This window comes from Leucopleurus acutus (genome assembly GCF_964270905.1).
Source record: "Leucopleurus acutus genome assembly, chromosome: 1".
Lineage (NCBI taxonomy): Eukaryota > Metazoa > Chordata > Mammalia > Artiodactyla > Delphinidae > Leucopleurus > Leucopleurus acutus.
Genome location: NC_139142.1, coordinates 187,631,972 through 187,646,288, shown reverse-complemented (window position 1 = coordinate 187,646,288; position 14,317 = coordinate 187,631,972). Strand labels below are relative to the sequence as shown.

Here is a 14,317-nt window from a genome sequence, read left to right as displayed (position 1 = left end):
TCTCTCTTCTCCTTATGGGACCCCTTTAATGTGAATATTGTTGTGTTTAATGTTGTCCCAGATGTCCCTTAGGCTGTCTTCATTTCTTTTCGTTCTTTTTTCTGTTCCGCAGCAGTGAATTCCACCATTCTATCTACCAGGTCAGTTATCCGTTCTTCTGCCTCAGTTATTCTGCTGTTGATTCCTTCTAGTGTATTTTTCATTTCAGTTATTGTATTGTTCATCTCTGTTTGTTCTTTAATTCTTCTAGGTAAATATTTTTTGCATCTTCTCGATCTTTGCTTCCATTCTTTTTCCAAGTTCCTGGGTCATCTTCAGTATCATTTTTCTGAATTCGTTTTCTGGAAAGTTGCCTATCTCCACTTCATTTAGTTGTCTTTTCTGGGGTTTTGTCTTGTTTCTTCATCTGGTACATAGCCCTCTGTCTTTTAATCTTGTCTGTCTTTCTGTGAATGTGGTTTTTGTTCCACAGGCTGCAGAATTATTGTTCTTGCTTCTGATGTCTGCCCTCTGGTGAATGAGGCTATCTAAGAGGCTTGTGTAAGTTTCCTGATGGGAGGGACTGGTGGTGGGTAGAGCTGGCTGTTGCTCTGGTGGGAAGAGCTCAGTAAAACTTTAATCTGCTTGTCTGCTGATGGGTGGGGCTGTGTTCCTTCCCTGTTGGTTGTTTGGCCTGAGGTGACCCAACAGGGGAGCCTACCCAGGCTCTTTGGTGCGGCTAATGGTAGACTCTGGGAGGGCTCACGCCAAGCAATACATCCCAGAACTTCTGCTGCCAGTGTCATTGTCCTCACGGTGAGACACAGCCACGCTCCGCCTCTGCAGGCGACCCTCCAACACTAGCCAGGTAGGTCTGGTTCAGTCTCCTGTGGCGTCACTGCTCCTTCCCCTGGGTCCCGATGCGCACACTACTTTGTGTGTGCTGTCCAAGAGTAGAGTCTCTGTTTCCCCGAGTCCTGTCGAAGTCTTGTAATCAAATCCCACTAGCCTTCAAAGTGTAATTCTCTAGGAACACCTGCTCCCATTGCCAGACGCCCAGGTTGGGAAGTTTGATGTGGGGCTTGGAACCTTCACTCCAGTGGGTGGACTTCTGTGGTATAAGTGTTCTCCAGTCTGTGAGTCACCCACCCAGCAGTTAGGGGATTTGATTTTACTGTGATTGCGCCCCTCCTACCGTCTCATTGTGGCTTCACCTTTGTCTCTGGATGTGGGGTATTTTTTTTGGTGAGTTCCAGTGTCTTCCTGTCGATGATTGTTCTGCAGTTAGTTGTGATTCCCAGAGATCTCACAAGCGGGAGTGATAGCCCATCCTTCTACTCCGCCATCTTGAACGCAGCCTCTCCTTTAGCTTTTGAGCATGTTTAAGACGGTAGATTTAAAGTTTTTGTCTACTAAATCCAATATGTGAGTTTCCTCAGGGACAATGTTTGTTTATTTTTCCAAGGAATTAGTCGTACTTTCTTGTTCTTGTGAATGCTTCATAAGTTTTGTTGAAAACTAGACATTTTTAATTTTATAAATCTGGACATCAGATTTTCCTCTCCTCAAATTTTATTCTTATTTCTTGCTGTATTGATTGTTTAGTGATTTTCCTAAACTATTATTTTATAAAATAGATTTTATTTTAAGAGTAGTTTTATGTTCTCAGCAAAGCTGTGCAGATAGTACGGAGAATTCCCATATACCCCTTTTTCCCACTTGCACAACCTCCCCTACTATCAACATTGTGCACCAGAGTGATATCTTTTTTATGAATTATGAACCTATATTGACAGCATTATCACCCAAAGTCCATAGTTTACATAAGGTTTCCTCTTGGTGGTGTACATTCTGTGGGTTTTAACTAATGTATGATGACATGCATCACAATGATGCTATCATACAGAATAGTTTCACTGCCCTAAAAATCCTCTCTGCTCCACTTATGCATCCCTCCCTGCCCCCTAAAAATCCTGGAAGCTTCTGATTTTTATGTTTCCATATTTTTCCTTTTTTACCATGTTGTATAGTTGGAATTATACAGTTTGGAGTGTTTTTGGATTGGCTTATTTCACTTAGTAGTAAGGATTTAAGATTCCTATATGTCTTTTCATGGATTGATAGCTCGTTTGTTTTTAGTGCAGAATAATCCATTGTCTTGTGCCACAGGTTGTTTTATCTATTTACCTACTGAAAGGCAGCATGCTTCCTTCCAAGTTTCAGCAGTTACAAATAAAGATGCTATAAACATCTGTGTGCAGGTTTTTTTATGTGTATAAGTTTTCAATTCATTTGGGTAAACACCAAGTAGTAAGTGTATGTTTAATTACTAAAAAAAAATCCCTCAAAACTTGGCCCCATCCCCAGAATTTTTAACTCTCAAGCTTGTCCATGCTGAGCCTGCAGCGATTCACCATTTACACTTTAGGTTTTTGTACCCCAGTACTGTGGAGGTTTGTGCTCACAGATTTCTGCTCCAGTAATTTGTGATCTTCTGTATTGCCTGTCTCTCCAATTTTGGAGGCCATAGTTTTTGCTCTGTGACTTTAGTTCTGTGATAGATTTAAGAAGATTTGTTGATTTTTAATTTGTTCAGCTTTTTACTTGTTGTTAGGACAATGTGGTGGATCTAGGCTTCTTACGTGCCAAATTGGAAAATAGAAATCTAAACTGTTTTTCAAGTTTGTAGTTTTTGTTGTGTTTCATCTCTCAGGTTTCTGTTCCTATAGATGTGGTCAACTAGTGGGTTTGACAGAGATTTCCTTAAGTGCCTAGAGCCACAAAAACATAAAGAAAAGGAGAAAAAAAAATTCTCCTGGCATTTGAAGACTGGCTCTGTTTTGAGGCACTTCTTTAAAACTTAGCCAGGCTGTTTACAGAACTGCCTTAGCCTTAATTTTCTACTTGTGTGGAGCTAAAGACCAGGCAGAGGTGAAAGTTTAGTGTCTACTACGATATTTTCTGAGCATGAGTCCTGCTCTGGGCAAGTGTGTAGCTTACTAGATTCCCCCTAATATATGGGAATTTCAAAATCCTTATTTTTCCAAAGTAACTCTCTCCCGTTTTTACTTCTAGGCTTTGACATGTATATTGTTTGCCTCAGCTATAATCCTTTTCTCCAGGGAGCAGTGGCTTGTTTAACTACCTTTCAGTTTTTTTTTGAGGAATACTGTCCACTTCGCTGGTTTTCTGCCCTGAGAGAGTTCTGAGATGAAACAAAGGTAAAAGCTACAAGTCCTTCAAGGAACCTCTAGACAGGGCAAAACAGAAAAACACAATTCCTCTTTTTTCCTCCAGAACTGTAATATATACCCACACCAGGAATGGAGGCTGCTGTCTTTAAGACTGCCGGTGCTCTGGGGAAGTGGGTGGGGCAAGGCTAAGTTTAAATGCCGCAAAGGTCTCCTAGCATGTTTAACCTGCATTTTTCTTGATCCATCACTATTTGGCTCCTGTAAAGCCTTCAGTGTTTCCCAGAGTTTTCACAAAGTTGATTGTAACAGTTTTTGCTCACTTTTTCTTCAGTGTTTTCTGTGGAGGATAGGCCCTTGGAACTCCCTACAGCCATTTTTGCTGTCATCACTCCCTAATTCCCCAAATAGGTTTATCTTTCTGGTGGAAATTTGCAACTGACTGTGAATTTTATTTAGAAGTTAAATGGACCAAGAATAACCAAGTGAGTTCTGAAGACAAAGAACAGGTGAGAGGACTTGCCCTAGCAGATATCAAGACTTGTTAGAAAGCTATATGAATTATGGTTGTATGCTTTTGGTGCAAGGTTAGATAGACCAATGGAATTGAATAAAGGCTCAGAAATAGACCCTTTTATATATGGAAAATTTTATTAATGGTAGAGAAGTAGTAGCATAATAAATGGCCCTGGAACAGTGGTTATTTATAAGATAAAAAAAGTTTATTCTTTATAGTATATACAAAAATCATTTTCTGTTGGACTAAAGACCTAATAAAAAATCAAAAGCAATAACATATTTAGAAACAGATATAGGAGGCTGTCATTATGACCTGGAGCAAGGAACAATTACAGAAGAATATATAAGTCATAAAGGGAAAGATTGCTAAATTCAACTATATTAAAACCTCTATTGTGTAAAAAATTCATAAAGAGAAGTGCAGAAGTTTCAAATAGCGGAAAATACTTAGATCACATATATCAGACAGAGGAAATCCAGAGTATATAGATAACATTTACCTGTCAATAAGTATAAGGTAAATCAATACAAGATGCTCAAAGGAGATAAAAAAAGTGTTTGCAAAGGAGGAAATACAAATAGCCCATAAAAATATCAAGATGTATTCTACCCCTTTAGTAATTTTTAGTATCCAGGGAATGTGATTATGGATGTTACCATCATAAAAAAGTAAACTGTTGACTTTTAAACAAGGTTTTATAAAATTCTTCCATTGAGTGCATATTTCCTTCCAGTACTGCCCAACATTGTTCTACCTTTTCCCACACAGTACTCTTCAAAAATATTCTTATACTTACTTCATATTTCTCCCATTTATCTGTACTTCAGTTTGCCTTCTGCCCCCAATGTCTACTGAACTAGCCATCTGAAGATAGTAATGACTCCCATAGTGTTAAATCAAGTGTGCATCTTTCTTGACACCTCAGCAGATTTGACATTGTTGACCATTTTGTTCTTGAAGTGCCTTTCCCTTGGCTTCTGTGACACCCTGTGTCTATCTGGTATGTCAGTTTCATATTACTATTACTTTCCTTTTTTTTAAAACATTATGCTATCTATCTTCTCTTTAGGAAGCTTTTTATAACAGCTACATTAAATGCCAGCCCCATTAACAACAATTTTGTAGAGTAGGGTATTTCCTTGTTACTTTGCTTATAGTTTTTTCTTGTGTTCATTTTCTGAGATTAACTTATTGTTTTGCTAGGTTAGAATGTGTGGTAAAATAGTTTCTAAATCTCTGAATTCTTGCAAATAGTTTCATTTTGGCTTCACATTTAAATGATAATATCTTTAAAATTAGAATGGAGGTTTAATATTTCCCCCAAGAACTTTATAGACGTTGCTCCGTAGTATCATAGAAGTTTTTTTTCTGCTTAGTGTTGTGTCTAATGTTGGTTTTCCTCACTTCTGGGCAATTTTCATATTCCACTTATTTTTATCAATAATGTCCTACATTCAGCAGTACCAGTAATAATTGATGGTGTGTTATTGATGGTTCAGTAGTTAAGAAAGCCACTGTTCTCTAGGCTTTAAGTGGTTTAAGTAATTGTAGAACCCTGACTGCAATGAGTGGATGAATTGATACATACAAGGGATTCCCATTACGTTCCCAGACAGTAAAGGAAATTTTGAGAACCTTGGAATCTCTCCAGATAGTGGAAAGAATGACTTTATTGCAAGGTAGTATGCCTTATTGGACATTACTTTCTAAATCCTTATACAGCTGAAAATATTTTCCTTCAGATGTGGACATTAATTTGCTGTGGTATGTTTTCTTGAGGGTCTCAGCCCTTTTTGCTTAGACCTATGCTTTCTTATTACTTAGTGCAGTGATTCTTAAACTTTAGCATGCAAAGGAATCAAGGGATAGATAGTTTAAATACAAATTACTGGTCCTACTTACTAGAGCTTTGGAGTCAGTAGGCTGGGGTGGGGCCTAGTAATCTGCATTACTAACAAATATGGTTGTTTAGGTGATGCTGATGCTTTTGGTTGTGGTGTCACAGTTTTTGAACTGTTGATCTAGAGTTAGTATCAAAGAAGAGAAATTTAGACTAGCCTGATTTTTTTCAGTTAAGCAACTTTTCTTCTGCCTGAATGCATGTAATAAAATTTTTCTTTAATAATGTAATTCAAAACTTTCATTTGGTTGTAATAGAGTGGGTTTGGTTGTTTTTTGTGGCAAATGTAATCAGGTTAGCATTACATTTAGTAAATGGTAAATATTGGTAGTTCGGACCGTGTGATAGGTTTTGTATATTCATTTTCTCTCATAATCTCCCAAACCAGTTCTTTGCATTTTCCATTTAAAAAATCAAGTAGTAGTGTAATATTTTATATCTTGATTCTTAGACCTTTTAGCATAGCAAAGTTATATTGAAGAAATAATGTTCATAAGATAATGCTTTTCATTATTGTACTCTCAGCTCTATGAAAAAAATAATGCTCTTCTGAGAAGAACTTAAATTTTATTTCTTACCTATATTAAGAAAATATATGAAATCATATATGTGAATTAGTTTGGGTTTTTTTAATGTAGATCTGTAACAATGGAAGATTCTTTTTCTTTTCTAGAACTAAGTTGTCTATGCAAGATGTACTAAAAACTCTGTAAATATAAAAATATTGTGATTGGATTATAGATTTATAGTTATATTTTAGAAACTTGTGTATTTTGGTGATTGAAAATTTCAAGAGACTTGAATTAAATATTTTATTATATCATACATTGTGAGGAACTTTATTTTTAAATGTTTTTATTAAAACTTTATTTTCAGATTTTGGAATCTCTTTTTAAGGTATGTTCAATATATTGCCTACTAAAATTTAATACAGAAATACATATAAGTGAAAAAGCGTTTTCTAAGTTTTGAGGAAGTAAAAATAACTCCCAAACTTGCTGCTATATATATTTAAAAATTTTACGTTTCAGTTACATGTTGCCTTAGCCCCATTCTGAACCCTAAGATAAAATGATGTTTGGTGTAGGACTAATATTTGATACACACGCACACACACACACACACACACACACACACACACACTCATTTATTTCACTGCAGAAATTGACTTGTCAATATTGTTTCCTTTCTGTTCCTTCTTTTATTTAAAGTGGTTTCAGCGACAGGTCAATCAGATGGAAGAGGTAAGTGTAGCATTTCTTGTTAATTAAGTTAATATTTTGTCTCATTTGAAAACCAGTTTGAGGTATAAGTTAAAAATTTTTAATAACCATTGGTTATAATCTTTTGATTTAGGTAAAGAAGGAATAAATGGGTAGACTAAAATGTTTCTTAGTGATTTATATACAATACTCCTGCATGTATGTGGTCTACTCTGAATTTGACCCATTCTTTCTCCTAAAATTGAAAAATGGAAAATTAATTATTATTCTTTCCATAATTTACACAAAATAGTAAATAAGTGGCAAGACAAAACTTATCAACTTAAATATTTCTCCTGTATTTAAAAAGTCATGCATAATATGATATATGCTTATTCATAAAATTATATATTTGTTTTCTTTAAATTTAATGTTATTTTAATGAGTTTTTTATACTTTTATTTTCACGTGCTTTGCCACCAGTTTGAGAAATACTGGTCTCTATCCTTATTTTGGAAAAGATTTTATGTATGCTGTTAATACAGCAGAATGATTTCGAAGATAGCCTTAGGGAATTAGAGAATTATTCTAGTTCTACCTTGGCTATGTTTGTGGTTTAGTCCTTAAAGTTCTGGGAAAAGCTGCCTGTGGGGAATGTGCCATGCCAGGGACCTTGCCAGGAAACCATCCATAGGGGTGGTGCTGTTGAAATTTGCTGGAGGTGAGTACTACTAGTTACACTGTGTACTGCCCTAGGATTAAGCAGAGAGATGACAGAACTTGGAAGAAAAGCTTCTTCCTCCTCTAGTGTCTAGGGCCCTCTGCTGACAAAAGTTAACATCATGCTGCCTGTCAAGACAGAAATGTTCCACTACTATAAACAGGACAGTGAAGAATGGATTTTAGATGAGAGGCAATAAATTGATAATTGTAGCTGATTGCTATGTCACTTTTTAGGTTCAGTTTATGATTGATGTCCTCTTATTAGGGATCTTGCCTTTGTCCATAGAGTATTCACACAACTTCAGCTTCCCTTCCACCTGTTCTGCATCCCACAGTCTCAGACTTCCAGTACATTACCCAGTACTTACTTCCTGCTGTTATATCTTAATCCCATTCAGGTAACCATTACTAAAGTGAAGTCTCTGTTTTAAATTCCCAATGTTAGAATTTCTATTTGCTATGTCCTAAGACTATGGCTTGACTACTTTTCTTTTTTCAGCTCTTCCTCCCATCATAAGGATTAGAGTTCTCTTTTAAATATTTTGAATTGCCTTTAACTGATCCTGTTATAATTGTTATTTAACTTGCTTAAAATTCTTATATATTAAAATAATAAACAGAAGATTGAATTTGAGCTCTGACATGTAAAAGCCAACACTTAGCTATAATTCTGTTGCTAGGCAATTGCTCATATAATTTCACTAATATTGTGAAATATTAGTATGTGATTATAGCTATAGATAGATAAGAATAATACAATATTTATATATGATAAATGAAATGATGAAATTTCTTTGAGGTATGGGAGAAAAATGAGTATTTCCTAAGTAACTGGCTAATTTTATTATTTTAGATAAGTAGAGGTCAAACTTTTTCAGCAGAGTTTCCAGCACCTGATAAAACAGTCAGTTTAAGCATTGCACAAATAGTAAAGCAGATGCACAAACTTGAAGAACTGAAAAATCGCCTTAAAGAAAGGTCTAAATTCACCTTCAAAGACATGTCATCTAAACCCAAGTAAGTAAAATGTAAGAGTTAAAAGAATTAAACAGTAAGAGTGGGTATATAATTAGTAATGAATGGAAGATAATGGTTCAGATTTTATACTATACATAGAGCTTCTAAATCAGATCAGAAGATCTAGCCAGCTCGTTCCTGTTTGAAATTTTTAATAGTTTGAAATGGGACTAGGCACGTGTGGCTATGAAAATTAAAGTTCAATTAAATTTAATTAAAAAACCAATTCTTTTTTTTTTTTTTTTTTTTTTTTGCGGTACGCGGGCCTCTCCCGTTGCGGAGCACAGGCTCCGGACGCGCAGGCTCAGCGGCCATGGCTCACGGGCCCAGCCGCTCCGCGGCATGTGGGATCTTCCCGGACCGGGGCGCGAACCTGCATCCCCTGCATCGGCAGGCGGACTCCCAACCACTGCGCCACCAGGGAAGCCCAAAAAACCAATTCTTTAGTCACACTAGCCACATTTCAAGTGCCTAGTAGCCACATGTGCCTGTTGTTTGAAAGTTCTATTGGACACTGCTGGCTTTGAAATATCTGGCTTATAAACTCTTCTCTCAGTTTGATTAGGTAGCTTCCTTAATATATTTAAGGTGTAGTGAAATAGTTCATTGTTCAAGAACACCATCTTTAAAAATTGCACAGGGACAGGGATATGTTCCAAAGATTAAATTTGTACTTTTTAGTTGAGAAAATCCTTTTTTTGGTAGGTGGGAGGAAGATTCAGATGAATGATTACAAGAATACTTCCATTATCTGTTGACACTCATGTTTGATATTTGAGGTTTATCTGTCTTGAAATTAAATAGATGAATAAATCATCATCATAGAATATCTTCAGTGATATTTTGCACCTCCATAGTTATTTTTTCTTGTGGTGAGAACACTTCAGATCTACTCTTTCAGCAAATTTCAGGTATACAGTACAATGGTATTATGAACAGTAAACACCATGCTAATGTTCTAAACGTTAGATCTTTAGAACTTATTCATCTTATAAGTTTGTACTTTTTGACCAACATCACCGCATTTCCCCAATCCCCCTCAGCCCCTGGCAACCACCATTTCTGCTTTCTGGTTCTAAGAATATATGTATATATCTCATTTTGTTTATCCATTCATCTATTGATGGTTACTTTCATATCCTGGTTATTGTAAATAATGCTGCAATGAACATATCAACATTGGGGAGAATATATATTTTTGAATTAGTTTTTTTGTTTTCTCTGGAAAAATACCCAGAAGTGGAATTACTAGATCATATGGCAGTACTATTTTTAATTTTTTGAGGAACCTCCATACTGTTTTCCATAGTGGCCACATCAGTTTGCATTTCTATCAACAGTGCATGAAGGTTCCCTTTTCTGCACATCCTTGCCCACAGTTATTTTTTTGGTCTTTTGGATGATAACCATTCTGACAGTTGGGAGGTGACTTCTCACTGTGGTTTTTGATTTGCATTTCCCTGATGATTAGCAGTGTTGAGCCTCTTTTCATGTGCCTGTTGGACATCTGCATGTCTTCTTTGAAAGAGTATTTATTCAGGTCCTCTGCCCATTTTTAATTGAATTGTTTTTTTGCTATTGTATGAGTTCTTTGTATATTTTGAATTTTAGCCTCTTACTAGATATATCATTTGTGAATGTCTTATCCCATTCATTAGGTTGCCTTTTTGTTTTGTTTTGCAAAGCTTTTTTTTTTTTTTAGTTTGATATAATTCCACACGTTTATTTTTGCTTTTGTTGCCTTTGTCTGGGGACAGAGATCCAAAAAAATATTATTAAGACCACTGTCAAAGAGTTTACTGCCTGTGTTTCTTCTAGCATGTTTATGGTTTCAGGGTTTATATTTAAGTCTTTAATCCATTTTGAGTTTATTTTTGTATATGGTGTAAGAAAGAGGTCTAGTTTCATTCTTTTTCATGTAGCTGTCCAGTTTTTCCAACACCATTTATTGAAGAGACTGTCTCTTCCCCATTGTATATTCTTGCATCCTTTGTTGTAGAAAATTGACCATATAAGCATGGGTTCATTTCTGGACTTTCTATTCTGTTCCATTGATCTATGTGTCTCTTTTTGTGCCAGTACCATACTGTTTTGATTACTATAGCTTTGTAGCATAGTTTGAAATCACTGAGCGTGATACTGCTGGCTTTCTCAAGATTGCTTTGGTTCTTTGGGTTTTTTGTGTTTCCATAAAAACTTTAGAATTATTTGTTCTGTGAAAAATGCCATTGGTACCTTGATAGGAACTGCAGTGAATCCATAGATTGCTTTAGATTATTATGGGCACATTAGCAACATTAATTCTTCCAATCTATGAGAATAGTATATCTTTCCATTTATTTGTGTCATCTTAAATTTCTTTCATCACTTTCTTAGTTTTCATAGTACAGGTCTTTCACCTCCTTAGTTAAATTTGTTCCTAGGTATTTCATTAGTTTTGATGCAATTGCAAACGGGATTGTTTTCTTAAGTTCTCTTTCTGATAGAGCTTTATTAGTGTATAGAAATGCAACAGATATCTGTATATTAATTTTGTATTTTGCAACTTTACTGAATTATTAGTCCTAATAGTTTCTTGGTGGAGTCTTTAGAGTTTTCTATGTATAGTATCATGTCATCTGCAGTCAGTGACAGTTTTAAGTCTTCCTTTGCAGTTTGGATTCCTTTTATTTCTGATTGCTGTCTGATTCCTGTGGCTAGAATGTCCAATATTATGTTGAATAAAAGAGGCTAGATTAAGCATCCTTGTCTTGTTCCTGATCTCAAACTATTCCAAACTTGAAAAGGTCCTGACAGGAAATAAATGGAAGACTCTTTAGGTCTTCTTAAAAAAAATGGGTTTTATTCTGATTATCATTGGGGAAGGTTTTGAGCAGAGCGTAACATGATCTGACATATGTTTCAAAAGGACCATTCTGACTGCTGTGTTGAAAATTGACTATACAGGGTCAGGAGTAGAAATGGGGAGTCTAGTTGGGAGACTTTTGCAGTAATCCATGGAAGAGATGATGGTGGTTCAGATCAGGGTAGTGGTTGTGGTGGAGTTGGTGAGCTTTGAGATTCTGGACATACTTTTTTTTTTTTTTTTTGCGGTACGCTGGCCTCTCACTGTTGCGGCCTCTCCCGTTGCGGAGCACAGGCTCCAGACGCACAGGCTCAGTGGCCATGGCCCATGGGCCCAGCCGCTCCGCAGCATGCGGGATCCTCCCGGACCGGGGCACGAACCCGTGTCCCCTGCATCGGCAAGCGGACTCTCAACCACTGCGCCACCAGGGAAGCCCCGAGATTCTGGACATACTTTGAAGGTGGAGTCAGTAAACTCTCCTGATGGATTGGATATTGTGTGTGAGAGGAAAAATAGCCAAGAATGAGTTCAAGACTTTTGACTTGAGCAGCCAGAAGGATGGAATTGATACTACCTTCACTGGGGTAGGCTGTAGGTGAAGCAAGTTTTGAGGAGGCAGATCAGGGGTTCTGGTTTGAAGATACTGGAAATTCTGAGTTGCCAGAAATGTTGTTAGGCATATTTGAGGGAGCCATTACATATATGTTTTGGTGTTCGGGAGAGAGGTGTGAGTTGAAAATAGGAATTGGGATGCCGTTTACATATGGATGGAACTTAAGGGTAGATATATAGTGAAGGGAGTGAGTGTAAATTGAGAAGAGAGGACCAGGGACTGATCCCTGGGGCCCTTCCAACATTAAGAAGTCTGGGACAAAAGGAGGGGCTAGCAAAGGGGAATGAGGAGTGACCTAGTGAGGCAGAAAGAAAACCAGTAAATATGCTGTCCTGTAAGATAAATGAAGAAGGAAGACTATGCAAAGGGACTGTCAATGATGTCAGATGCTGTGGGTCAGTCAAGAAGATTAGGACTAAGAACTGACCAGTGGATTTAGAAAGGATGTCATTTGTTGACCTTGAGAAGAGCAGTTGTTATGAGAAATCTCTGGACAGAGGGCAGTTGGGGACAGTAGCCATAGACAATGCTTTGGAGTGGTTTTGCTGCAAAAGGGGGAAAAGAATAGCATAGTAGCTGGAGGGAAGTGGGGAAAAAATAAGGCTCTTATAAATTAGGAAAAATAACAGAATGTTTGTATGCTAATAGGAATGACCCATTAGACAGGAAAAGATTTATGATATAAAGAGTCAAAGAGGAATTGCTGGGGCAGTATCCTTGAATATGTGAGTGGAGATGAAATAGGGGCTTGAATAATTATGTATGAAACCAGGTAGGAAGGCAAAGTATCAGGGTACAGATGCTGATATAGGGTAGATGTGGTGTAGAAGCCTGTGGAAGTTCTTTTGGTTGGTTTAGTCTTCTAAGGGAAGTAGAAAGAAAGGTTATCAGGTGAGAGTGAGGATAGGATAGGAGTTTTGAGAAGAGAGATGAGGATTTGTAATAGTCATTAAATGGAAGAGTGAATGGACAGGGACATATCTTTTGATTACCTGGTGATATTGAAGGCCTACTTGAAATCATGCATTTGGAGTAAGAAGTATCTTTAATACTGTTGTCTCTGTTCAACCAATTTAGTTACCCTAATATCCTGTCTGTTGTAATGAATCATTCATAAAATCACCCTTAGCCAGCCATATAGAGTGCAAGAAACTATTTTACTATGGTATCAGATATTTTAGGAAAATGTATAATTTTATTTTACTTAGTTTAACAGGAATCTTTAGTACAGCTTTATTTCCTTGGTTTGCTGTAATTTTTATCCATTGCTTTGCTGCCAGCCCTTCTTAGTCTATTCCCTTCTTTATTTGACAGTTCTACTCTGCTTTTATTTCCGGTCCTTTTTTTTTTTTTTTTTTTTTTTTTTTTTTTTTTTGCGGTACGCGGGCCTCTTACTGTTGTGGTCTCTCCCGTTGCGGAGCGCAGCCTTCGGACGCGCAGGCTCAGCGGCCATGGCTCACGGGACCAGCCGCTCCGCGGCATGTGGGATCTTCCCGGACCGGGGCACAAACCCGTGTCCCCTGCATCGGCAGGCAGACTCTCAACCACTGCACCACCAGGAAAGCCCTCCAGTCCTTTTTAAAGTTTCCTTTTTAACGTTTTTTTGATACTAGAAAAAAAATGGTGTGCATGTGTGTGTGTATGTAATTTATATTCTTCAGGCATATACTGTCTTGTTCTTGGTGGTAATACTAAAAATATGAAGAACCAGGATAATATGGGCACCAACTTATTAGAATAAATATTAGCAGTGAAGCAGGGTTCTGTATACCATTTGTTGTGCTGAAGATTACTCCTTTAGGTGCTGGATCCTGGGAAGGTCAAGGGGTGAGGGCAGTTGGCAGACACTTGTTTGGCTATTTACCCATTTACCATGGGGCAGAGCTATTTACCGATTGGATCAAGAGAATTTCAGTGTTACTGTCATACCAGTATATGAATATCTGTATGAGTATCAGACCTTTTCTCCCTTAGCAAGAAGTCAGCCTGAACAGAATTCATATTTTGAGATGTCTCACTTAGTAGATCTGAGTTATAATCTTTATAAACTTCATAATCTGCCCAGTTCTTTCCAGTTCATTCCGCTAAACTTCTTCGGTACTTTCTACCCCTTTCATTGTTGTATCTTAAAAACTATTTTTTAAACATGCTTTTGTTTACATTATTGGCAAGCAGTCAGGCAGCCCCAAAGTGGCAGCACAGTGGCAGCTATGAGATTGGCTTGTCATACTTCCAAATATTAGGCTGGTACGGAGACAGTGGGCACAAATGGTGTTGAATTATTTATACAGACAGCAAGAACAAGGTCAGCATGGTGTCAGCTCCCT

General features: G+C 37.1%; 1 protein-coding gene across 18 annotated transcripts in view; it reads left to right on the top strand.

Annotated features, from left to right (window-relative positions):
• The window catches only part of CCDC7 (coiled-coil domain containing 7), a 288,810-nt gene that overhangs the window by 17,877 nt on the left and 256,616 nt on the right, over positions 1-14,317 (top strand). For 17 of the 18 annotated variants that reach the window (XM_082854543.1, XM_082854542.1, XM_082854544.1 and 14 more), the window contains 3 exons: positions 6,467-6,487; positions 6,802-6,834; positions 8,369-8,532. In XM_082854543.1, coding sequence (XP_082710669.1) covers positions 6,467-6,487; positions 6,802-6,834; positions 8,369-8,532 — 218 coding nt within the window. Of the gene's footprint in view, positions 1-6,466; positions 6,488-6,801; positions 6,835-7,413; positions 7,514-8,368; positions 8,533-14,317 lie in introns of those variants that run through there. The other variant, XM_082854541.1, reaches the window with a different exon arrangement.